General features: G+C 35.6%; 2 protein-coding genes and 2 long non-coding RNA genes across 4 annotated transcripts; 1 reads left to right on the top strand and 3 right to left on the bottom strand.

Annotated features, from left to right (window-relative positions):
* LOC112025307 (serine carboxypeptidase-like 18) lies at nucleotides 1-3,592 on the bottom strand (the record flags this gene model as incomplete). Its single annotated transcript, XM_065776539.1, has 12 exons — nucleotides 1-412; nucleotides 799-853; nucleotides 975-1,088; nucleotides 1,266-1,384; nucleotides 1,512-1,583; nucleotides 1,672-1,824; nucleotides 2,105-2,191; nucleotides 2,320-2,421; nucleotides 2,633-2,670; nucleotides 2,772-2,874; nucleotides 3,252-3,374; nucleotides 3,485-3,592. Coding segments are annotated over 12 exons (1,158 nt in total), but the record flags the coding sequence as incomplete, so codon positions are not given.
* A 4,454-nt stretch (nucleotides 3,593-8,046) lies between these two features.
* Nucleotides 8,047-11,596, bottom strand: LOC136068817 (uncharacterized). The gene is made up of 2 exons (XR_010630140.1): nucleotides 11,356-11,596; nucleotides 8,047-8,424 (listed from the first exon to the last, which is right to left on the bottom strand). It is a non-coding gene; the product is annotated as an uncharacterized LOC136068817 (long non-coding RNA).
* A 538-nt stretch (nucleotides 11,597-12,134) lies between these two features.
* LOC111997048 (uncharacterized) lies at nucleotides 12,135-16,569 on the top strand. The gene is given in 6 exon segments (XM_065776570.1): nucleotides 12,135-12,421; nucleotides 12,505-12,631; nucleotides 12,751-12,823; nucleotides 16,064-16,223; nucleotides 16,226-16,334; nucleotides 16,474-16,569. Coding segments are annotated over 5 exon segments (495 nt in total). The 5' UTR covers nucleotides 12,135-12,393; the 3' UTR covers nucleotides 16,333-16,334; nucleotides 16,474-16,569.
* Nucleotides 16,570-19,650: 3,081 nt separating this feature from the next.
* On the bottom strand, nucleotides 19,651-25,083 carry LOC112001938 (uncharacterized). The gene is made up of 3 exons (XR_010630149.1): nucleotides 24,667-25,083; nucleotides 19,835-19,903; nucleotides 19,651-19,741 (listed from the first exon to the last, which is right to left on the bottom strand). It is a non-coding gene; the product is annotated as an uncharacterized LOC112001938 (long non-coding RNA).
* Nucleotides 25,084-26,642: the final 1,559 nt, after the last annotated feature.

Raw genomic sequence — 26,642 nt, 5'->3', positions numbered from 1 at the left:
TTATGGTTAGAAAAATCATATGGCCCTTTCCTTTAAAAGTGAACAAGCAACAGGGTTCTCAATGGTAAATCCACTCAACCAATATCTTATTTATCTCTAGTATAGAGTGGTCTAGGAGCAGAATAAGAAAACTGGTTTCGATGCACCAGTTCTAAAAACCGATGGCAAACCTAACCTTGGTTCTTGAATTATTTCATCTGACGTGGGTTTTTTCAAGCTACGAATTTTCAGTATTTCCGCCTCAATGACATTCAACATAATACTAACAAAATTATGCTCAAGAAACCCCTGTTACAACTGTGAACAAATTTCAAGTGGCAATTGTTGATCAGAGAGGGAAATAAGCGAGCCACCTATCCATCATGGCATAGCATTCCTTAGCCCTGTATTCAGGGGCAACATGACCCGCACCCTGTGAGAACCACAAGAGTTAGTGAATTTCCTTTAATATTACAGTAATGCTAAGCACGCAACATTCTTTCACAACTATTGACATGGTCTATTGTGATTGGAGTAGCACTATTTTCATCTGGGTCTGTAATTAACACCATTTTTATTATGCACCGATCAAAATAGGTATGTCAGCAATTGTGAAGAACTAAAACATTAAATGAAATTCCTCAAAAAAAAAGATGTTTATCCCACATTAGTTGTGTGCGTTAGAGTTTCAGTCCTTACAACCTAGACTACTATTAAAAAGGTTAGGCCTCTCTATAGTGGTACTTTGATTATGTAATTTATTATAAACATTTTTAAAAAACTCTATATATGAATGTTAAATGAAATGATCTTTCCTACCAGCACAGTCGTATATGTCAGGACAAAGTCATCATTTGTAAACTTTTGTGTGTATCTGCAGAAAACATATATAATATATCAGTCAACGAGTCATGGAACTCTAAGCTTTGGTTGAAGCAATTCTGAGGGACGAAAAAGAAGAACAAATTGCAAGAAATTAAGAGAGTTAAACCTACCCAGCAACTTGACCATCCACATACCACGTTCGCCAAATTTCATATTGGGTTAGATTCAGTAAACTGATCCAATATTGAGTACCAAGGTGTGTGACAGACAAGTCATGATCACCACTGTAGCAAAAAAAGTTGCACACTTTCATTTAATGAACAGCTTATTTAACTAAAAGATTAATTTCAACTGTGTTGTATTAGAACTTAGAAGCAATTTTTGGATTTATATTGATTTGTGAGAAAACAATTCAAAATACATAATGTTCACCAATGCTCTATTATGCTATAAATTCTGACCTGTATATAAGAGCTCGAAGGTTTGTGTTACTAAGATTACGATGATAATCAACAGTACTTGTGACAGTCTTTGTGTAAGCTATGCTGCTGTTGCACCTCTTCCAAACACCAATGGTTCCCTGTTTAAAATCATTAAATTCTTTATATTAATTTTAATTTGATCAAATTCTGGGGTCATGTTTAGATGTTCATTGTTGGCATAATAAACTTTGTATCATTATGTGATTATTAGTAGGACATACATACATTTCTAACATTAAGGGCTGCTCGAACAGACTTATCATTAGCCCATACACCAGCGAGCACATAGTTATATTCCTGAAAAGGTTGCACATCACTTAATTATTACTCATCTATCTTATTAAAACAAAACCCTCATACATAAACAAAAAGAGAAAAGGCTTACCCGACACCAATATGCGGAACTTGTTTGAACAAGAAGACTCTCATCGATGTCCTCCTCGAGATATCTTCTGTTAAGGTATTCCTTACCTGATCTTGGAGATGCAGTTTGACAGTTAGGTTCCAGAACTTGCATGAGGTTTATTTGAAGAAGCAACTGTAATAGCAAAACTTCAAAATGGTTAAATGCTTATACAACTTAATAACAGTAATGATATATTTAAATGCTTATATGCTTGATTGGTATAGCTCACTTAAGCTTTTTGAAAATAGGGTTATTTGAAAAAACTGTACTTAACAAAAGCGAAGTTTAAAAAAACTGTATTTTGAAAAATTGTAGTTTGAAATTGTGTTACCAAACAGGCACATAGCTTAATAACAAGAAGGAAAGGATATATTTAAGCATATCAGGAAAAGGAAGTGGTAGACCCTCTAACCTCATCAATTTCTTGAATATCAGATACACATTGTGTATTGTTCTCATTTACATTCACATAATCGCCATTGCAGCTTTCTTTGGCAGACTACAAAGGCAAGAAGCATTACTTTGATTTAGAATGATTTAATACAAATTAAAAAATGATGTATATGTTAGCTTAGGGATGTGCAGTAGAATGAACAGAAAAATGCAGCAAGATGAGACATGGCATACCTCAAACAGTTCATCTGATATTAATGTCAACCGGTGAGCAAATGGGACTCTTGAATTATCATCAAGAAAATCATCTGTCTTTGGGTTCCCAAGCACATATCCCTGATAAATTTTGATTGAATATCTTTAATTTGAATACAAATCGAAAACACACGACATCAAGATTAAATAATTTCATCTTCCTGTGCTCCCTCAAATACTAAGCAGATCATTAGGCATTATTATCCTTGTATTAAAAAAAAAAAAATTGCTGACAGAGTGATTCAAGCTCATTGGACAAATTAAGTCAAAGTTCTTGAATAAGAAATTATACCCTCAGATTCATAAACGGATATGTTCCAGCTTGGTTACCTGCATCAAAACCAAGCTTAAGCCTACTTGAGTTTCACACACACACAAAGAAAAGAGGCAAGCCTCATTTTGAAGTACTGAACATCAAGAATATACTTTACCATTAAATATCTCTTGAACTATCATAGGAAGAGGTATGCCTGAATATGAATCTCCACCAACGTAGAGCATATTCTCAAAATATTGAGGGTGTGCTAGCAACCACTGCAAATCAATTTAAAAGCAAACAATTCTTAAAATATATAGTTGGCACTTATTTAATTTTGGTTTGTTTTCTTTCTGCATATGTTTTCAAATTAGACTTCTTCTTTTTTCTCAATGAAAATGGAAACATATTTTTTTTTCAATTTCAACCAATATGTGCATCTTTGCATTAGTTGATTTTCTTACCTTTTTTTTTCAAAAATGAATAACAGAAAAAAGGAGTATTTTTTCTGTTATCTAACATGTAGTATATGTTACTCAACCTATACTTGAAAGTACTTGATGCAGTGCAGTAACTCATCACTGGTGTTTACAGACTATAACGTTTTGTTAATTGTTTTACTAAAACACCAAAGTGATTTCTCTATTTATCATACCTTACTTAGAAACTGGTAAATTTGTGACACAGCTTCATAGTCATCTATATAGTAACCTTCTTGGGTTGTTGAATAAGAAAATCCAGTGCCCACTGGTGCGTCTACATATATTATGTTAAGGCCCTGCAAAAATAATTTTATCATCTCAAGTAATATGGCTAGATAATATTTTACTAATTAAGCAACCATAAAATTCACAACAAGATTCTAGTCACTATGTGAGATTTGGGTACCTGTGTCCATGCATATGGATTGTAATGAAGTGATGGCAAGCTCCCGTTGTAATCTACATAAGTGAAAGCTAATGGACCTACAAAATTTTGAAAAGATATCCAAGTTATTTATGTTAAGATAGGAGTTAAATAACTAAATTCACAAATTTTTTTTTTAATAGTTTAAGCTTTTGATGTAGCTAATGCCTGCGTTTGGATTGCACTTAAAGTTGCGGCACGTTTTATGATTCACGTTGTTTTTTTTTTTTTTTTTTTTTTTTTTTTTTTTTTTTTTATATCCTTTGGGCTTGGGCTATAAACTGAGACCCCACAGTTCCTTTTATCATTATTATTGTTTTTTATTTTATGTGCATGAATATAATTGTATTGTACTTTGATTTATAAAATAGAATCATTAATTTTTTGAATATTTTTTCTTGTTTATGTCTATATCTTTGTATTCTTTGAATAGTGTTCGCACCTATTCAAAAAATACAAAGATATAGACCATTCAAAGAATACAAATATATAGACATAGTGAGGGTTTGGATACAGAGGCACGGCGCGTTTCCTTTCTGCGTTTTCTCCCTTTTTTTCTTTTTTCTTTTTTTTTTTCCCTGCCGCAGCTGTTGACTTTGGGGGACAAAATTCACTGTTCACGCACTGTTCACACACTGTTCATGCACTGTTCACGCAATATTTAATATTAAAAGTGGGTCTCACAACACTATTCACACATTTAAAAATTATTTTGCTACAGTGTTTTCAGTAACAATCAGTTTTTAGCAACTTTCAGCAACAATAAGTGCTATCCAAACGGACAGATAAACAAAAATAAAGACAATTATAAGAACAATTTCGGACAAATCCAATATAATAAAATCAATTACTAGATCCTCTCAAGTTTATATACAGTATTTAATGTAAAACAAAATTATAAAAATAACAAAAATCTCAACTCTCTAGTATTATTCTAAATATTAATTGACCACAAAAACCAAAACTTAGTGAAGCCAATACCACAGTAATATTTCTACTCCAGATAGGCATCTACAACTCTCAATAATCACAACAACTAAAATCCATCCTAGAACAAAACTATTATTTTCCTACCTTGTATGTGTCTCTACTCTCTCGACCCCACACACAACAAAAACAAAAAAAAAGGTAATATTTCGTTGCTCTCAATTGCACTGTTGCACTTGCACATGCCGCACTTTTTATCCCCCTTCTTTTCTGACTACTCTCACCAACAAGACACACTCCCTACGCAATACCAAAGCAAGCTTTTGGCTTTATATATTATATATATATATATATGGCGTATGCTAGTGTGTCACGACCCAAATCCGTAATAAGCATTTTAAATACAATATTAAATCTACCATCTTAACAATAGAAATTAAATTAAATTAAATCCGCTAGTTTATAACAACTATCCTCTCATAATGGAACTAAATCATAAGTCATAACTCATTTTGTTTTTATAGATTTTTTTAGATGATTTGTAGTTTCGCACCTAGAATAATCACAGAGCACAACTTAAAACACCAAAAAGTCAAGAACTTCCACCAAAAAAAAAAAAAAAAAAAAAAAACCCTATCATTTTAATTTACTAAACATTAATTAGCCCTATGTAGATCAGAGCCCAAATTTGTATATTGGGTCTTGGGCCCTATTCGAGGATATGGATACGTCTGAGGAGGAGCAAATGATTGGAGAGCCCCAAAGTTGAGAATTATGCAAGTAAAGAATGGAGGAATATAGTCCGAGGAGTAGCTCCTTCTCGGATACAATGAATATCGGTCAAGCACACATTTGGATAATTTAGATGACCTTCCAAGGAGTTCCAACGATCAAGATGAACCTCAAGCATGTACAAAGGTGATAAGAACACAGAAATATCTAACAGAAAAGCTGCACCACCGCATTAAGTGCACGCAGCAACTTTTCTAGCCGCATTTATGTGGAGAAGACCCCTGAACAGTATAGTTTCAGCTACTACCATTCACAGAGAGTCAAAGAAGGTGTCTGATGGAACATGCACTCAAGTGAATGCTTAGATGATTAACAAGTGTAGGATCAGGATGACCTGAAAGGAACTATATAATGTAAAAGACCTCCCATAATAGGAGAACGGAAAAAAAGAAGAGAGAAAAAAGAGAAAAGAAATTACTGTAGTACTAAGAACTGTATTAACCTTAAGAATATTGGACTAATTCATAATCTATCTCCTCGGACAATCATTGTATTGAAGTTTTATATGTGTTTCATACTAGTTCATCTTTTGAAATCCTTATTAACCGTTGTCCAATCTACCACAAGCCCAGTTCTTTCACCCACTCTCTACAAATTCATTGTACTGGGCTCATTGGGCTTATATCCCATATCTTTTGGGTTTGGGCTATGAATTGTGACCTTGCAAGCCCAAAATCACATCAAACCTAATTAAAACATGAAAAATTAAACTTCCAGTGCATCCTAAAATAATCTCAAAATATCGAGTTTAGAATTCCAAGAAAAAGATAATAGATTGGTCTAAGCAAACTTTCACAGTTCACTTAAGTTGCTTTAAGAGTCACCCACTGGTTTATTTAAAAGGATTATAGCAGTAGACTGGAATGAGGTAAGTTCAACTGCTTAGTGCGAGACAATATCACATGGCATTCTTTTTATTTTTATACAGGATAGAATTTCTATCACATGACATTCTTTTTTTTGTTTAGAGGAATCACATGGCATTCTTAAGAGCATATATAAGTATATTTTTTCGATAGCATAAATAAGTATATTTTATCATGAAAGTTGCATCATATAAATATATTTTGATATAGGAAAATCAGAAATTTATACATAAATAATAAAAATGAAAAGTTAACAAATGTACTAAGATCATTGGTATAGAAAATATTTTTGACAACTTTTCATATTTTTTATGAAACTGGTATTAAAAATTTCTTAGATGGTGGGAAAAGCCTAATATAGGGTAGGCTAAGCTAAACATTGATGCCTCTTGTCTTGGCAACCCTAGGGTGGCCAGAGGTCGAGGTCTTGTGTGAGATGAGTTGGGTGGATGGCTTAGTGGATTCTCTAGAAAAATTGGAATAATCCCCAACTTCTTAGCAGAGATATGGACATTAAGAGATGGTCTTATTATGTGCCAAAACCTCCAGTTAATAGCTCTAGAAATAAAGTTAGATGCTAAAGCTATCGTGGATCTTCTGGCTAATTCTAGTTATCCTAATAATGACGTCTCTTCCATTGTGGATAATTGTAGGCTATTGGTTTCCTAGCTTCCCCAAATGCATGTTAGGCTATGTTTGTTTTGAGTGTAAATGAAATTCGGAAAATATTTTACACCCATCAGCGTATTTGGGTGCACATGTAAGATAAAGTCAAATGGAAAATCCTAAACTTTGACCGTAAAATAAGCCCTTTGACCTAGAAAATCATTTACGCTTCTATTTTACCTTCAAATGATTTCTGAACTTAGACACTCGAAGAGAGAGAGAGAGAGAGAAAGAGCAAGAAGAGAGAATGAGCTAGAAGAACAAACAAGCCATCGGACCACTGCCCCAACCCCAAATACGACGGCGAGATCGTGCTGTTGAGATTGCGACACCGAGATTGTGCCGCATGAAACCTGTCGCCGCTTGACTGGTCTCGTCGCCCATGACCGATCTCTCTCTTTCTCAATCTACCTCTCCCTTTCCCTCAATTTGCGATCACTCTCTCTTCCTCTTCCCTCTCTCAGTTTAACCAAACTTTTGAGTTTAACAAATGGTTTTGTTTTGATTTTTGTTTCCTTAAGTTTATTTATTGAAATTTTCTATTATAAAATTTGTTTAGAAGCTGAGAAAATGTGAGGAACTAGTAGGAAAATAGCATTTTTAGAATGCAACCAAACACCTGAAAACATTTTCCAAAACAATTTTCATAATGCAGCCAAGCACTTGAAAATATTTTCTTTTCCCAAAAATATTTTCACCTGAAAATATTTTACACTTGGAAAATATTTTACATATTGCCAAACGCAGCCTTAGGCATTACTAATTTACTATTGCAAAACTAGTAGATATGCTGATAGTTTGGCGTGGTTGGGAGTCAATCAAAACTTTGATTCTTTGTTGTATGATAATCCACTTCTGGACTTATTAGATTGTTGTCATTCGGAATTGAATGATGTGTTCTATAACAGGCTTTGTCCTAAAACTAGTTTGGTTCTCTAGTTTTTAATGCACCTCTTTTTTACTTTAAAAAAAAAAAAATAGAAGTCATTCACCACCATAAACAGTACTTTTTCCAAAGGTTAACACCTACCCTATGTTGACATATGTTGTAGAAAATTTATTTTCAAAACAGTATACTCCTTTAAGAATTCCATAAATTTTAGTTCATATAGTTCTATGTTGTAGAAAATTTATTTCAAAACAATATACTCCTTTAAGAATTCCATAAATTTTAGTTCATATAAGCAATCATAAAATGGATGTTTTACCATGAAACCATTGTTCTTCTACATAGCTTATTTTTTAAATAAATAAGTCGATAAAAATAAGCTCATCTCCTTATCCCTAAAACAATAAAAAAGAAAAACAATCCGTTGTGTCTATTTTGTTGGAATCTATTCATTAAATACAATCTGATGTCCTTTGTATCCTATTATTAAAGCTTTCACACATGTTGAGGAAAATATCACTCAACCCATCACTTCTGAACATGTGTCTAGCCCATACTGTTGTGTTATGCCCTTTCAACCAAACATATGCAACATCATCAATGTCCTTCATCTCCTTCATGACCCTCTCAAATTCATGTGCATATGTTGCTTTTGCTGCTTTTCAAAACAAATCCATAATCAAGACATCAGGATGATGCTTCCTCAGGTTGTTGTACAAATGTCTACAACAAATCCTATGCTCATACTATGGCCAATTATCTACAAATGTCTGCACCAACCCCTACCAAGAAAGACAATAGTAGTTAGCATATATACATTACACACTAGCTTATTGTATGCAATTAAGTTCAAAACAATAATGTTAGAGATACATTTTGCTGGTCAGATATGAATGTCCACCTCTTGCATCACTAATGTCTGCTAGCAGCAAATTTATAAACCAAGTCCATAAGTCATTAGTTTCAGCTTCTAGAGGAAAATATTCTTCATTAAGGTCTCTAGCAACTGTAACAAACAATTGGCCCCTCATCTTGGTTTTTAGACGGCAAGCATCCAAACCAACTATTGACCTACAACCTACCAGGAATCCCTACTCACACCCAAACCAGCAAATATACAACCTCTCAAAATAGGGCACTCCGGTCTATAAGTCCATCTCAGCTGCCAAGTCTCCTTTAATAAAGGTGTCTTCATTAGAACTATACTACCAAGACCAGATCTCCTCAGTTCTGCGCAATAATCCCACAACTAATTGTATTGCTCAATGTAAGACCCATCAACAAACTCCTGAGCCATTTCCCTAGCCCTACTGGCCTTCCCTACACTGATATTTAGCACATACTTCTCATGCATAACATCTTGAATGTCCTTCAGCTTAATATCAAGTTGCCTTCTCACTTTTTTCATCAACTTCATTGTAAGGAAATTGGCTGAACACCTTGGGTTTTTGTAGCTCCTGGTGCATGTGTGCTCCAAGTTTAGGGTCTTCAACTAGTAACTTATCTCCCTTGACATCTTTGCTAAGTAAGCAGTAAACTTGCAAGCATGCTAGCATCTTACTCTAACCCTTAGTTTATCATTCTTCACAAACTTCACCCCCTATGCACCATTCATTCATACCCAGTAATAGCCTCCTTGAACTATTTAGGTGAAATAACTGATGTCCTTCTCAAGAACTAGGTGTTCAGGATTGGAAACTGGTCTAAACACTGGGAACTTTTTCCTCTTAGTGACATTGTCCACATTGGACCCATATCCATGATTGATAGTACCATCACCCTCATTGTCACTATCACCATCACCATCACCCTCACTATCAGATGATGACTCAGTTAGATTTAATAGCTCCTTACTTGTGTAGTCTGAGTTCATTACACTAGCACCCATCTGATCTAGTATTTGCACAACTATATCACTATCACTGGCACTGCTATCTTCATCTAGATATCTCTAGTTGGGGTTCATTTGTCTAACTCCTTCCACATCACTATAAGTAGTACTCTCATTACTGTCACTGGTGACAACCCCATCCTCTTGTGGTTCCTCAACAACCAGTTCCTTCCCTTGTCTCCTACACCCAAGTACTTCAACTTATGAGTCACTTTGGTTATCATGGACATTAATGGGAGCAGCAATGCCTTCACTATCATGATTTCTATCAATAGCATCCCTACTACCCTCATCACCGTCATGATAGAACTCCCCATCCCTACCACCACCCCAACCCCCATCCATACCAGCATCCATACCATCCTTATACAATTGATAATGACTATCCCAATCATCATCACCATCATAGAACTCTTCCTCGACATTAGAACCACTACTACAGAAAAAACACTGACCATTATATATGTACCCATTAAGGTCACTAATATCCAAAGGCTCTACATACTTAGACTTTACAACAAGATCCGGAGTCACACCACTACCCTCATTCAGGGGCGGTTGCACATACATTTCAGGGGGTTCAAATGAACCCCCTGACTTGAAAAATAATAATAATAATAATAATAATAATAATAATAATAATATATTTCTTTACTAATTTAATACTTTTAAAAATATTTTTGCAGCCTTTGTTTTAAATCTTGCACACTCTGATCACATATAAACTTATCTCACAATCAAACAACAACTTATTGTATTATTTATGGATGGATGACTGTGGTTGTGTGAGTTAATAATTATACAGTGCAAGTGGAGTTGAGTTTTTTCATTTAGTTTAAAATATTTTTATAAAAAAAAAAATGACAAATATATAACCACAATTGCATAAAAACAGAAATATTATACAAACTTAACAAAATAAAATGGTCATACTTATATTGACAATAGATAATGAAAATTGATAATAAACTATTATCAGACGATTTCAAAATATGAAAACTCGTAGAAGGAAATTGTAAAATTTCATGTATTTGTGTGTTTTTGTTTTCGATAACTCAATATATGCAAGTTTTTTTTTTTTAAATTAAATTTTTGTTTAATTTAATTTTCTTAATGACCCCCCAAGAAAAAATTCCTAGAGCCGCCACTGCCTTCATTAATATAGATAGGCTCATGTACTAGATGCTCTACATATACATGAATCTGTCCATGACCTCTCACCAAATCAATCATGAACATTGCATCATGATCATCATTAATCAAGTGGAACATCCTACCCTCCTCATTATCCCAAGCATTTTGTACCATAGCCTACTCACAGATGTATACCCAAAATCTTTACAGATGACCTCAATTTCTACCTTAAACTACTTATTAGGATCATAATCATCTACTACCCTCACATCACCCCCCCCCCCCCCACATACTCTTTAGGATTTTCATTAAAAATGCATGCATGAAACATATAATCAACATTATTTAATCCAATAAAACAACACTCAACCAAACAGTCAAACATGCACTGACACTATTACATTCAAAATAATATTCCTCCAACATGGTATTCAAAACATTATTTAATTCAAGCTTAATGATAACAGGGAACACATGAACAACCTTGATCCCTTAAAGGCCAAAGAGAAAACACCAACCAAATAGACAACATTATCGAAATAAAAGCATAAACAATCATTTAAATAGTGGTCCCTAACCCATGAGAGAGACAAAATATAGAGTGATAGTGTTAGAGAGAGTTAGAGAGAGAGAGAGAGAGAGACATAGATACATACACAGAGATAGAGAGAGAGTGAAAATAAGTTACCTTTTCAAGCTTCAAATTTAGACCCATTGCTACACACTTGAAACGTCACCCGCTAATTCTCACGACGTTCTCCCTCTTCCAATCACATTAATGTTCCCCCCTTCAAATCGTAAGATTTGATGTGATTTTTGTGTGAATCAATATCTCTGTTCACCGATTTAGGTTTTCTATTGATGACGGTTTTGAATTGGGGATTTTAGGGTTTAGGTTTGAGAAGGAAGACAACAAGATTATTTGGGGATTTTAGGGTTCAGCTAAAATTATGAGGTTTTAGGTCTAGGTAATCAATGAGGTACATAGTTGATGAGTGAGGTCATGTGGGGTCACATGTAGGGTTGAATGGCGAGAAGCTAACGTGGAATGGTCAGGTGTAGGTCACATGTAGGTCACGTGAGTTTCAAGGTACACGTAGGATTAGTTTAATATTATTTAAATGGGTGGGTTTAACACATAAGCGCTCTGTCTGCCACATAGGAGATTTTTGTTAGTGAGTTCACGGCATTAACCAAAATAGAATTGATTTTCTTTTTTTAGGGACTAGATTTGTAGCAAAATCAAAATAGGGATAAAAATGAAATTTGCTCAAAATGTAAGAACCAAAAGTATATTTTCACCTAGATCTTTTCGTGACAAATGTTCAAAGTCACGAGTGAGGAGCTAGTTGAGGATCTGAGTTTATTTTGTAAAAGCATTTTGTCCACAACAACATCTACACAAACGCGTTGCCCTATGCTCTAAGGTAAAAACCAGAGCCTATCCAGTTTAGTCAACAACAACGTAGCCTATGCTTCTACGCCACCTGGATTCAATAAGCCACGAGGGTGTCGCGTGTTCATTGGCGAATCCCAATGGCCTCATCAGCTTATGAAGAAAGCGAGTTATAGCTGAATAGGCTAATAGCTGATTAGTCTCTCCTTAATTTCATCGTTATCATTGAGTGGCAGAGCAGAGACAGACATAAATCTAATCTAATCTCCATAACACAAACGTTGTTGTACTTTGTATATCTCTCTGTTACAGTTTAACCCACCATCTCCAATGGGACAAGTCCTAGGCCGATTACAAGGTGAACACCTTTCAGTTTTCTCTTTCAAATTACAACAGTGCCAATCTAAAAGCTTTTGTTTGATACTAATAAATCTTGTGCAGGTAAACAGTGGAGGCAAAAGCAAGTTAGGAAAATATCGGACAAAGTGTTTGATCGTATTAAAAGTCAGTCTGGAACTGTCAATTTGACATTTGAAGATTTGTACATAGCTATTCTTCTTGTTTACAAGTAAGAACTCAAAAAAATTTCTTTGCCCAATATTATATTATGTATTTAATTACTATTTAGCTTAGTCTATTTCTTACTAAGAATGATTTTTTATTATTTTAATTTTGGCCATGTTGCAGTGATATCAATAAGAACTTACCGGGGCCGCATTTTGATCCACCCTCCAAAGAACGAGTCAGGGAGATGATTACGGTACTCCTAATTCATTGATTAATTATATTTTTTTTTTTTTCAATGATAATGGTGAAACTATATATGAGCTTGTGTGGTGAAGTGAATTTGATCAAACTAATGCATGTGTGTTATGTGGAGTTGACTGTTTTCGATAATTATTGTTGATCCGTTTTGATCTGTATTTTATTTGGCAAGGGTCTAGAGGCTGATTTATTGGGAATGAATTTCGATCATTTGTGAAAGAAATTGATGGAAATCAATATAATCATGATAAATCCTTCTCTTAAGACAACAAACTTATAACTCAAATGGTATGTCTTGGTGTTTCTAATGGAACAGTTTAGGATTCAAATCCCCTACCCCAACTATTGAATTATTTAAGGCGAGAATGTTTGCAATGCAACCCAATGAGAAGATGTGAGGGAATGGCATTATATTCGTTCCAGACCAATTTATGATTATGTAAAATATGATCATGGCAAGGGGCTCATAGCCTGGTGGCATGTCTAGCCATTCCCGTGGGGAGAGTCTATGTTCAATCTGGCATGTCCTCCATAGCTTAATGTAGCAAAAATGAAATATAACACTCTTAAGAATATGCTGGCGATTCAGCTACTTAAATGTTTAGATGGGTTTCAATGGTCACTTACTCTACTTAGAGGAGCCAATATTCAATTCAGCATTTCATCGTCTGCTAAAGTCTCTAGCTTAGCTAATATTTGTGATTTAGAAATGAACCTTTTCAGCCTCGAACACAAGTTATTTTTCAGCATATCATTTCCTGTCTCCCATCAAAATATTGGCTTGGCAGCTGGCTACTCAGATTGTTTTCTTTGTGCCCAAGGAGATTAGTAAATTTTTTAACCTATTAACCATTTCGATGAAGTTGATTTTATGATTTTCCTTTAATTTTGCATTTCAGTAGTTACTTACTTGTAAATCCCCTTAATACTGGTAATCTTATTCTTAAGTAAATTCAGAGTAGATATAGTTTTTTGAGAGAAAAAGGGAAAGGAGTGCATCCTTGGCATTGGCGCCTGTGAAACCCTCTAAACTGGAACTACATGTAGCAAACTCACTGTATAAGACAGTACTTGTTGAAAGGCTGCAAAACCAGGCTGATGCTGCTTTCTATCTTCAAAGGCTAAACAATACCTCGTCTTTGTGTAGGGATGACATGACATGGTCTCTGGTTGCATTGGATGTGCATGTGTTGATCTTAATCCATCCCTCAAAATGCTATCAGTTTATAAACTTAGTCCCTTGCTCATAGGATTTTTAGCCAATTATGAATGAGATTCCTTTGTTCCTTTCTCCAAACAGTTGAGAGGAACATGTGAGTAATTCAACAGTTAGATTGTTACTGCCCATTGTCTTCTATGTTGCATTTGAATACATGAGTTTATTTTTGTTTTATAATCTGAAGAAATTCCTTGATGAAATTTGGTTTTTTATCAATACTTTTGCATGATCTTTGTTGGAGTGTTTTCAAAGTTCTGTGAAATCCTTATATTTTAATGTAACACATGAAAATCGTGTAGGATTTTATGTAAAAAGAGTTTGTCCAATTCAATCAATATTAGCAATAGCTTTGTGGAAATTAGACTGTGCAATCATCATGGAAAATTGTCGTAGTCTGTTTAGTGAAAGCTGTTATTTCTATGCTGTATTAAGCATGTGAGGTTTTCTTTTTGTCATTGCTTCTGTTTATAACCTGTTTAAGGTGTCTGTTTCAAAATAGTTGACCTCTAGAGCTTGAGGGCCTTGACTACATGTACCCAGCTCTGATAACTTTAGTACCAAATTATAGCTATGTATTGCAGAGAATGAATATGTGAATTTGTATTATTCATTTTAGTCAAGAGTAAATATGGTTTGCAATATGAGCCAATGCCTGTTCTTCCTTCTCTAGACCTTGAATGCAAGTAAGAACGATCCTATTAAGGTAAGGGGCTGGGGATATGTAACGTGAAATCTTTTAAATTTCACATTATTAGATAAATGTTTATGGAGGTTTGGGATAAAACATTAGCATTTTAAGAGACAAGTTAGTTTTGTGAAATATGGGAAGGATTGGGACTATGATATTAGTTTGTGGAAGAGCATTAGGTGTGTGGCAACCTTTTTCTTTGTTTTTTTGTTTTAATATCAGGGTTGCTTTTAGTATGATATTTAGTGTGATGATGTTGCATTGAAGGATAGGTTTCGGACTTGTTCTTGATAGTGGTGACAAGGAATGTTCATTTGCATCAAGTTTGTATTTGGTGGGAGTTTAAGTCGGTTGACTTTTTCCTTGGAGTTAATTGTACTCCAATGTTCCATTAGGTGAAAGGCAAGATAGAACTTGTTGGAGACTTTCTACGCATGAAAGGTTTGAGGTCTGCTCTTTCTATGAGGTTCTTAGAGGTCTCAACCCCCTTCTCCCATTAGGCACAATCTATGATTGTAGTGTTTGCATGTTGGATAGGAAGACTCATGGTCTGTTTGGATTGAGGGGAGAAGGAGGGGGAGTGGAGGGGAGTAGAGTAAAGTTAGCAGAAATTAAGCTAATTTTGGGCTAAATTTACTACTCTACTCTCCCTCCCTCCCCCTCAAACCTAACAGACCATTAGTCATTATGAGAGAGATTAGGGATAGTTCCTTCCCATATATGGTCTATTTTGCAATAGAGCAATGATCATACTTTCAACAATGAGGCCGTTTGGACTCAGCGTTTTGCTGAGTCCACGTTTCACGTTTTGCCCTTTTTTTTTTTTTTTTTTTTTTTTTCCGGAAAAGTGAACAGTAAAATCACATGATTTTACTGTTCAGGAGACAAAAATACTGTTCATGCACTGTTTTGGCACTGTTCACGCACTAAAAAATATTAAAAATGGGTCCCACGGTACTATTTACACATTTAAAAATTATTTTGCTACAGTATTTTCAGTTTTCAGTTTTCAGTTTTCAGTTTCAGCAACAATAAGTTCAATCCAAACACACCCAATGTAGAGCTGAATGGGAACTCAGGCTGAATATATATATATATATATTTTTTTTTTCTATTTTTATATATTCTCTCTCTATTTGAGTGGCTGCAAGGTTCAAGAAGTATATATTATATCTCTTTGGGACTTTATAGCTCTTTTCAATTTTCAATTGCAACTTGCTGAAGAATGCCCTAAAATCATGTTGTATATTAGTTCTTCTATTTTTATATAAGAATCTGTCCTACTAAAGTAAAAAGATAATGTCTTTTTTTTTCCTCAATATCCGCAGGACTGTGATTTGAACCTTGATGGGGAAATTGATCATGAAGAATTTGTGAAGTTTATCCAGCAGCTTACAGCTGAGACACTAATTGCTGCTAGTCAAGGACTGATTGTCAGTCTGGTTGTGGCACCAACAGTTGCAATGGCGACAAAGAGGGCTACTGAGGGTGTCCAGGAGTTGGGAAGGTGGTGCAAAAGCTACCCAATTCTGTTTATGCATCCCTTGTGACTATTGCAGTTGTTTTCATTCAACAGTCAATTCAGGAGTCCGACTAGAGGTTGCCTTCCTTTTAAACTGAATTTATACATCCTGTACACTTCATGACTCGGATTTATTTTCATACTATTTGTAGATTTGGTTGTTGTAACGAATTATGTTTTAAGGGTTGTAACTTTGCTAGATCTGTTTATATGCAGTTGTGATGATTAACTCCTATTGCAAGCCTCACTGTAAAACGCAAAATATTGCTTGAGCTTTACTGAAATTGGAAGCACATGGTCTTTCTGAGTCAACCACCTTATATTTGATTAGGAAAAAACTGAGGTACAGTATCTTAGGTGCTATTCCTTATGTTCCACTTTTGAGATTCAGCCATATGACTACTTAACTTAAAAATACACTAAGTTCTCATGAGAAAAAATCCACATGATAGAATCTTAAAAAGGGAACCTAAAGAACAGCACCTAAGTACTGTACCTATGTCTTGCTCATTTGATTAATCGGGTTTTTATGTATTATTTGCTAGCACATATGGCTTATGAGATATGGAACAAAATTTTGTAAGGAATGGAACAGAATTTTCCATTCTATTCTGTCCAAAATCTCCCAAATAGGGAAATGATGGGTTTCCCTACTCTTCTTGTATTTTCTTTTTTCCCCCATTTTCCAATCCCAAACAGCCAAACTTCCTGCAAGAGTGAAATTGTTCTAGTCCAAGTTTTAGCAGGTAAGATTGCCATCTTATTTCTTTTCTGAAAAAAGCAAATAAGAGTCACCCTTTTTTTTAAAATGTCAACGATCCACAAAACTTTGCCATCACCTACCGTCCAGACTCAAGCACGAACAATAGATGCATCCTTTTGGAAGGATTATTTTTGTCTTAATCCAGTATGTGACAACTCAAAAGATTATCCATGTGTACTTTTAGTCAACCTACTTAATAATCATGAATTGTTGAAATAATATAATGAATCACATAGATGGTTTTATAAACCGCAACATAATGGATTGAAAACACTTTCACTCCAATTTGGAGATAAACTTTAATTTCTTCTATTTCTATCATTTGTAAATTCAGTTCTCGAAATCTAGAGCCTTGAAATCTAGTCACTCCTTTCTATAAGGCTGTCCCAATAATTAAAGCTACTATTTTCTTTTTCTTAAGGTTGTGCAGGATGCAGTTTGGATTACATAGGAGGGAAATGGGAGGTAAGGAGGGCAAGAAAGAAAACAAAAGGGCTTTTAAGAATAAATGGGATTGGATTTTTATAGCAGAAATTCTGTAAATTGCAAATGGAGATCCAATACTTTTAAGGTTCGTTTGGTTGGAGGAGTGAAAAAGTAGGAAGATAGAAAATATTTGGTTTTCCCTCTCATGTGTTTGGTTGGAATGGTGAAAAAATAGGAGGGTGAAAAACTCTTTTGTTTGGTTGAAAAAAAAAATTTTCCATTCTATTCTGTCCAAAATCTCCCAAATAGGGAAATGATGGGTTTCCCTACTCTTCTTGTATTTTCTTTTTTCCCCCATTTTCCAATCCCAAACAGCCAAACTTCCTGCAAGAGTGAAATTGTTCTAGTCCAAGTTTTAGCAGGTAAGATTGCCATCTTATTTCTTTTCTGAAAAAAGAAAATAAGAGTCACCCTTTTTTTTTAAATGTCAACGATCCACAAAACTTTGCCATCACCTGCCGTCCAGACTCAAGCACGAACAATAGATGCATCCTTTTGGAAGGATTATTTTTGTCTTAACCCAGTATGTGACAACTCAAAAGATTATCCATGTGTACTTTTAGTCAACCTACTTAATAATCATGAATTGTTTAAATAATATAATGAATCACATAGATGGTTTTATAAACCGCAACATAATGGATTGAAAACACTTTCACTCCAATTTGGAGATAAACTTTAATTTCTTCTATTTCTATCATTTGTAAATTCAGTTCTCGAAATCTAGAGCCTTGAAATCTAGTCACTCCTTTCTATAAGGCTGTCCCAATAATTAAAGCTACTATTTTCTTTTTCTTAAGGTTGTGCAGGATGCAGTTTGGATTACATAGGAGGGAAATGGGAGGTAAGGAGGGCAAGAAAGAAAACAAAAGGGCTTTTAAGAATAAATGGGATTGGATTTTTATAGCAGAAATTCTGTAAATTGCAAATGGAGATCCAATACTTTTAAGGTTCGTTTGATTGGAGGAGTGGAAAAGTAGGAAGATAGAAAATATTTGGTTTTCCCTCTCATGTGTTTGGTTGGAATGGTGAAAAAGTAAGAGGGTGGAAAACTCTTTTGTTTGGTTGAAAAAAAAAAAAAGAATGATAGAAAATATAATTTATATAGATTGACTATTATACCCTTATTACATAATATGTAAGAAATAAATTTATTTGTACTTATTAAATAATATAAAATTTACCACATTATACATATAAATTTATATTATTATATTTATTATTATAATAATGTAAAAATTACAATAGTGTACATACAAATTTAATTGGGCAAAAACGTGGTCATACAAATTTATAGTGTACATACAATAGTGTTTTTATTTGTTTTTTTTTTTCCCCTCAATTATTTAAGGTCCTTTTAGCTAAGGCAATTTTTATTTTTTAAAAAATTTATGTTTTTCCAAGGACATGTATATAATACATGGTAGATAAATGAAGAAAAAAAATCTCATGTCATACGGAACCTGGACGCAGAACAATACAATGTTGAATCGGTTCATGTGAAAAAATAAAAATAAAAATAGAGAAGAGAACTTGGACGTTGGTGTGCTGTGAAGGTAAGGATGAGAAGAGGCAAAAGTGATAAGAATTGAGAAGAGGCAAAAGTCAAGTATTAGGTCATGAATGAGGGGTAGGTGAGGGGTATTTTGTGTAAAAGTGCTTTCAAGCACTTTTCTCTCCATATTTTCCTCCCGATTTGGGAGGATTAAAAAAGTGAGCCCAGCAGAGAAAACTTTCTCCTTGTTTTTTGTCTCTCTTATTTTCCTTCCTAAAAAAAAATGGAGAACATTTTCCACCTATTTTGCTCAACTATTTTCCATCTTCTTTGTTTTCACCCCAACCAAACACCTCTTAAGAAGACGCGAAAAATTAAATCAAAAAAAAAAGAAATTATTGCTTCAATGCATTCAAATGAACTCAAAAAAGAAAATTCATTGCGGAGAAAGAATAGTGTATACCATGACAATAAGAAAATTCAATGATTAAAAGTGTGACAATGAATGCTCAGGCCCAGACGTTTAGTTAATGCAGTAAAGATATAGCTTATAGAAATCTAATGACCATTCTAACTTCTATTATTACACTAAAAGGGGTTGATCTCAGTTGAATGCCTTGTCATAAACTGCAGAGCTTTTCCTGCCATAAAGGTTTGGGTCTAGCAAAGACATGGTACAGCCAAGTTGCTTCAAGGAGAATTCAGCTTTTCAAGCTTAGCTTTGGCCAAATCAAGTTGTTCTACCAGCAAGCAAATAAGAGAAAAAAAATACATATCTTAGCGTTTAGCAACAAGAAAATATATATTACAAGTCAATAGTAAAGATTTCATACTCTGTTCAGATGCTGTAGCTTTCTGGATAGTCGTTTGGAAAAATATGTTCCATTTTTCTGATAGACAGCCTACAGTATACAAGGAAAAATGTTATCTAAAAACTAGGAAGCTTCTTGCCACTGAAAGAAAGGAAAGGAGAAGTTTAAATTTTGCTTTAGACAGTGAAANCCGATTTAATCGGGAGTCATCCACTTTTTTTTTTTTTTTTAGTCTATACTTTCTATAGACTGTGTACTGTAGAGTACGCTACCTGTAGCTATAGTAAATTAGTATTAGCATTCGGTGTAAATATCCTGTAACTATTTTACCAACTAAGTGTATTCTGTATTTACAATAAGGTTGTCAACTCTCTCAAAAAAAAAAAAGTAGTAAGGACCTGTTTGGTATATGTGTATAAATAACAGTTTTTAATTTTTTGAAAATATTTATAAGTAAAAAATGTGTAAAAATACATGTAATATTATTTAAAAACTAAAAACATGTGTTTAAAATAGTGTACCAAACAACGCCTAAGGTTGTCAAAATAAGCTATTTTAACCATATAAACACTAAAAAAAAACCCCTACATCAATGGTGTCAAACTTTAAGAAAAAATAAATTGCAACTTACTACAGTAAATTGCTACTAATAACAACTCATTGTAGCAAGTTACAACTTTTTTTTATTAATTTTTTTATTTCTCTCTCTGTCTCATGCCTCTCTTCACTTAAGTCTCTTCTCTATTCTCTCTCCTACCGTACTTCTCTCTCTCTCTCATGCCTTTGTCTCACAACTCTCTCCCAAACTCTAATCTTTCATCTCTTTAATGGCTGAAGAAGCCAAAGCCGAAGGCAGCGTTTTTTGTCGGCGACTTCCCCACCGCCACTTCTCTTTTGGCATTCTCCTATCTCACTTCTCCTCTTCATCTCTCTCCTCTTAGCAGTGATTCGGTTTGCTCGTGGTGTTCGTCCTGCGTTGGTGGCTGGGCCACCGATATGGGTTTTGCTAGGTTATAGCTAGTGTCGGTGGTTGTGGTTGGGTGTTGGTTAGGTTGTGGTTGGGTTAATCTCGTTTTGGGGGCTGAAGTTAGGCCTGGGTTGGATCTCATTTGGCAGCAATTGTGATTGTTATTATTGTTGTCGTTGTGGGTGGTGGTTGGGCCACCAAGAATGGAGCTCTTGCTAGTTTAGTCTCAATGGGTGGCAGTTATGGAAGTTTGGGATGGATTTTTCAATCTCACATAGAGGTTAAGCTTTGTTGGTTTCATCTAAAATGAGGTGGAGGGTATGCCTAGTTGAATATGGGCATGTTGTTAAACGTAACTGATGATGTTTTGGGTTATTTTGTTGGAATTGTGAGTGGTGTTGTTAGTGGCTATGGTTGTGGTGGTGGTTGCCATGGTTGGTCACAGTTGTGACAGTGGTGGTTGCCATGGTTGGTCACGATTGTGACAGTGGTGGTTGCCATGGCTGGTCGTGGTTGTGGTTGTTAATTATTGTGTTATTTATATTATTTTTATCGTGTTATATGCTAAAATAGAACCTTTGATATTGAGTGTTGTAGGGGAGGCATTTTGGTTCCTGAGCCCAAAATGTAATTGGATTTAGGCCCAAAAAGATCAACACAAAGAATTTGTAGATAGTGGTCTTAGAAACTAGATCTCAATGGATCAAGCAATATGCATAGTGGATTAAAGATAATGAGAAAGCGAAAAAAGACAAGCTTTATACAAATAAATCATTCCTCGATGAAGTCTGAGAAGAGTGGTTCTTGAATATAGTTCTTTTAGACTTGGATACAATTTCAGTTCTTATTGCTACAGTGTTTTCTCTACAGATTCCCCCCTCCCTAAAGGATCTCTCACATTATATATGCTCATTTCCCTGACCCGGACCCTCCATTTGTTGATCATGTAGGCCACTACTTAAGTGTTTGTTCCATCAGACATCCTCCCCAGTCTTCTATGAGTTACGACAACCAAGATAGCACTGTTCAAGGATCTTCTCCACATAAATGCAACCAGCGGGTTTGGTGAGGTGCAATAAATGTGGTGGCAATTATCATCCCTCTAATCATATCAAGGCTAACCCCCTTTTTGAAACTCTTCCTCTACAGTGTAGCCTCCCTCTGGTAACGCACCCTTGACTTGACAATCGCTCGCCTCCCCAGCTTTACCATCTGAGTGTATGGGCTCCTCGGAACTATCCTAGCCTCCTTAGCCTTAGGTATGACACGTGGCAAGATTACCTTATTAAATTTCTATACCCCATAGGTGTATTATAAAGTGAGTTGTTAAAATAAATAAAGTGACTTTTTGGGTTACTAAAAACTAAAAATTTTAAGAGCTTAGATGTGAATGCTCAACACCCCAAATTTCCTATTATTCAAGTATGTATTGCTATATTTTTTTTAGTAACCATTAGGCATGTCCAGACCCATCCGAGACCTGACCCACCCGGCAACCAATCCGAAACTGGTCAATCCGACTATTCCGGTGGTCGACGACGGGTCTTGGCCTCCAGAACCCGAAAACGACAAGTTGGCTAGCGAGTTTTCTCCCCAAAACCCGAAGAAACCCGACCAAACCGAGATCTTAGCATTTCTTGGCAAAGTTATTTACATCCAGCGAGATCTTAGCTAGATCCATGGAATCTTCACCGAATTTGGCGAGATCTTGCCGAATCTGATGAGATTTCGACTAATTTGAAGAAAATTCGGAGAAGATCCGATGAAAATATCACCAAAATTTCACTGATTTCGCCGTTAAATCACCGAATTTTGGCCGATTTTTAGATCTCCAACTCCGACCGAACCGACTGTCTTCCGTTGAAGGTTCGATCCACCTGATCCAATCAACCATGCTGATCGGCGGCGGGTTGAATTTCTGGCCATCCGATCTGGTTGGGTTGGTTCCGAGTTAGGCACAAACCCGACCCGTGGACAGGCCTAGTAACCATGAATAGTGAGTTCTCAAATATACAACCTACTATTTATAGGTTGCAAATATTAAAATATATAAACTTCCATTATTTTATAGTTTCTTTTCTTCTAATATTCTAAAATTTGACCACATTCTCAAAAAAAGTTCAATCCCAATCACCATCCACATCCTTATTAGAAGCCAATCCCAACTACAATTAAAGGAATTTTTCTTTTTCCGAAATATGGTGTTAAAAGGATATTAAAAAAGGGTGGTTCACATATAGATATCACTCTGATTGTCTTATTCATGTTTAGCACCATCCATAAGCCCACTCACAGTGACAGTCTCTACGAATACTGCCTAAACAGTGGAAGTGATAGAAGAAAAAAAAAATTCTCAAACCACCAATCAGGTCCATATACTTCAGATGCTCCATTGGCTTTTTCTTGGAGCCTCCGATTGTGCTTGCTTTGTTTCCAAAAAACCCGACTCTAAGCTTCAAACTACATTTATTGTTGACCTAATATTGAATAGACTAAATAAAACCATCAATCCCTTATAGGTCTACTTCATGCAGAGACGGCAGGAAGTAGCCAAAGAATACAAAAAAGCTACAACAGATTATGTAAAAAGGACAAAGACTCAAGGTGTAGCTATGGAACACAGATCTGATTGATTTCTTGAGCTTTAATCTGATGGACTTAGAGAAAGGCGCTTCGCAGGCGGCAAATAGAGTAAATGTGGGCAATCTACTAAAGGCAGCACATAGCCCTGTTTCAGCCAGATGCAACATTAATGCCTGACAGTTCTAGATTTAGATATGGAACACAAATCTTGGTTTCTCGAGCTTTAATCTGACCAAGGTAAAAGGAAGTGGCTTGGCAGGTGGCAAATAAGAGTAAATGTTAGGCAATCTGCTAAACGCAGCACAGTGGCCCTGTGTCAGCCCTATTGGACCACTATAGAACTGCTACAAACCCACTACAGATGCAATATGGCCGCAACAGATCTCTTTTTTATTCCTTCCCTCCCTAAAATGCCATGATAGCACCCTAAAAAGTCAAGCTGTTCACAGCTGCAATATGTTGGACACATGAACTTCCATTGTTTTTTTAGTTTCTTTTCTTCTAATATTATAAAATTTGATCACATTCTCACAAAAAAAGTTCAATCTAATTCACCATCCACATCTTAATTACAGACCAATCTTTTTCTATTTTTTAGAAATATAGCGTTAGACCACAAAAAAAGATTGCATATAGATATAGCTTTGACATATTCATGCCAAGAGCCTTGTCACTCAAACGGAACTCCCTATTGTTTCCAATATAGACCTCCAAGGTTTAAATCCCCCCTTCCCCTTTGTAACTATATTTTTTTTAATAAAAAGACTATGTCATATTCATGTTAGCACCATCCTTAAGCCACCCAAATGAAGTAGAGACAAAATCTCCTATTGTCACCAATCAGCTCCAAATACTTTATAGAGCAATTTTTGAAAAATTATAAGACACGGGTACGCCACCCAAATGAAGTGTCTGTGCAACCTAACTTCAGACCCTCCATTGGCTATATCTTGGAGACTTTGATTTTGCTTGCTTTGTTTTCAAAAAAGCCTCTCACCATTTAGTCTCAAAGTTTCAATGCATTTACCACAACTTAACATTTATTATTGGAAAATTTCACCTATAACGCTCATGAAACGCAGCAAACTGTGAATTCCAAAGAACATTGAAAAGGTCCATTGTGACTGACTCTGTGGGTAATTTTCACAAGCACTTGGCACACATATTCTATGTCCGTGGAAACCATAAAAGAGAGATCAGCAGAAGACAAGGGCAAGTTAAATTCTAAGATGAAACATAGAATCAAAAGTGGTATAGTATTATATTAAAGAGTAAAAAAGAAAGAGGGGTTGATAAGGTTTACCCTGGATGAAGAAAGATGATTGAGTTCGGCAATGGCAACCTCGTGGCTTCTTATCTCTTTGATGAGTCCCAGTACAGGAGTCGCCTCAGACATTTTTTTGTTCTCTCCACTAATTATCCCACACCGATCAGATACAAGCTTATTATTATATTCATATGCAGTTGCAAGAATTATTTAAATTGCCGGGCCTGGTAACGTAGGCTTGTCACCAAGTGGGGCATTAAAGTGGTCGAATTTATGTGTGACTTGCCAGGGTAGTCATGTGTTGAAGTACTCTGGCCCATGGGTTTAATGGACTAACCACATCCTACATGGGTGGGTAGCAATTACAAACAACAATTGAGTGAATATATTATTACCAGCATATCTTGAAGGCCCTCTTGGCCCATCCTAGCATGCCTAAGCTTGGGACCCCATAAAAACCACCACTTTTTTTATTTTAATTTTTTAGACTGATTTTATGTACTTTTGAAATTGCACAATTTTAATTTTTTAACAATAAAGTGAAGAGATATCGGGTCTTCACTCTTCACTCATAATCATGGATTGTAAATTGACAATTTTAACGGGTAATTACAAACAATTGAATATTGAATAGATTATCAACACATCCTAAAGGCCCATGGTCCATGGGTTTAATGAGCCAACCTTGCCTTACATTTTTTTTTTTTTTTGGGAGAATAAGGACAATGTGTATTATTAAAAGAGGTTGTTCAAATTAATCTATAATACGTAATTAATATCTAGTAGTACATCTTCCATCTAGATTGATAAGGGAGGGGAAATAGTCATTTTTCGTGTAAGTGAATGAGCAATCTCATTACAATGCTAACATACACAAGATAAATTAAAAGATGAAAAATGTGATGCAAGGAAGTGGATATCATAGACAATGCATCCATATTGAGCCAAGGAATTGCTACTACCCTGCTGGACCTTAATTAGGATCTTGGAATCACCTTCTAGGACAAATGTTGTCAAACCCCAGTTCTAAAGCTAGTTTAAGGGCCAGTGTTGCCACTAATGTCTCCACCTCTATGACTGTGGGAGGTAGAGGAACCAATTGTGACAAAGAAGTCATATCTAAACCATCAGTGTTTTGTCTAACAACCCCCAATCCTGTACTGTTGTCATTCTCTCCGTCAAAATTAACCTTGTAGCATGAAGTCTTAGGCTTTGTCCAGGAGGTTGGATGGATTATTAAAATATATCTGGAAAATATTCATTGTAAAGCCTATTGTTTAAGGGTGTAACAAATTAAACCCATTACTTTTAAAAGTAACAAGTAGAAAACCTAAGATTTTAAAAGGTACCTGTAGGAACCGGGTTTGAGCACTTCTATTGTTGAGAGAGTGTACTTAAGCCCAGTTAGCCCAGTACAATAAATTTGTAGAGAGCGGGTTCAAGAACTAGACCCTAGTAAGCGGACAACGCCCAATGTGGCATTCACCTCCATCGAAAGCTGGCAGACCAGGATTACCCTTCGAGGTGTGCCCTCGGAACCAGTCCAAAGAGCCTGACGGTGGTCTCCCTCTCTCTTGGGGGATCGTCTAGGGCCAAAAAGCCCCCCTCGCTGATCTGTTTCTTCCCCTTACATAGCCCTTTTTTCACAATCTCTCTCTTCCACTTGTTGATCATCCATGCCCTCTCTTCTAACTGCCCGTCCCATCAGCTGCTTTATCATTGCTTATGTGAGTTGCAGCAACCAAGGCTGCCCTATCCAGAGGTCACATCTCTATTAGTACGGCCAGGGGGTTAGGTGAGCGCATTTAGTGTGGAGGTGACAGCTTATCTTGGACTTACTCCTCCGTTTAGTGTTGGTCTTGGTTGGCCGAGGGCAGGGTCATCCTCGGTAGGGTTCCTGGCAACTCAGACTTTTACACTTCATCCTCGGACATGCCTTCCTCCTAGGCGTGGGCCTTGGGCCGAATGTAAAGTGGGCTAAGGTTGCCAAGTTCTCAGGTCCCACAATAGCC

This window comes from Quercus suber, unplaced genomic scaffold (assembly GCF_002906115.3).
Source record: "Quercus suber isolate HL8 unplaced genomic scaffold, Cork oak 2.0 scaffold_136, whole genome shotgun sequence".
Lineage (NCBI taxonomy): Eukaryota > Viridiplantae > Streptophyta > Magnoliopsida > Fagales > Fagaceae > Quercus > Quercus suber.
This window is presented reverse-complemented; position numbering and strand designations above follow the sequence as displayed.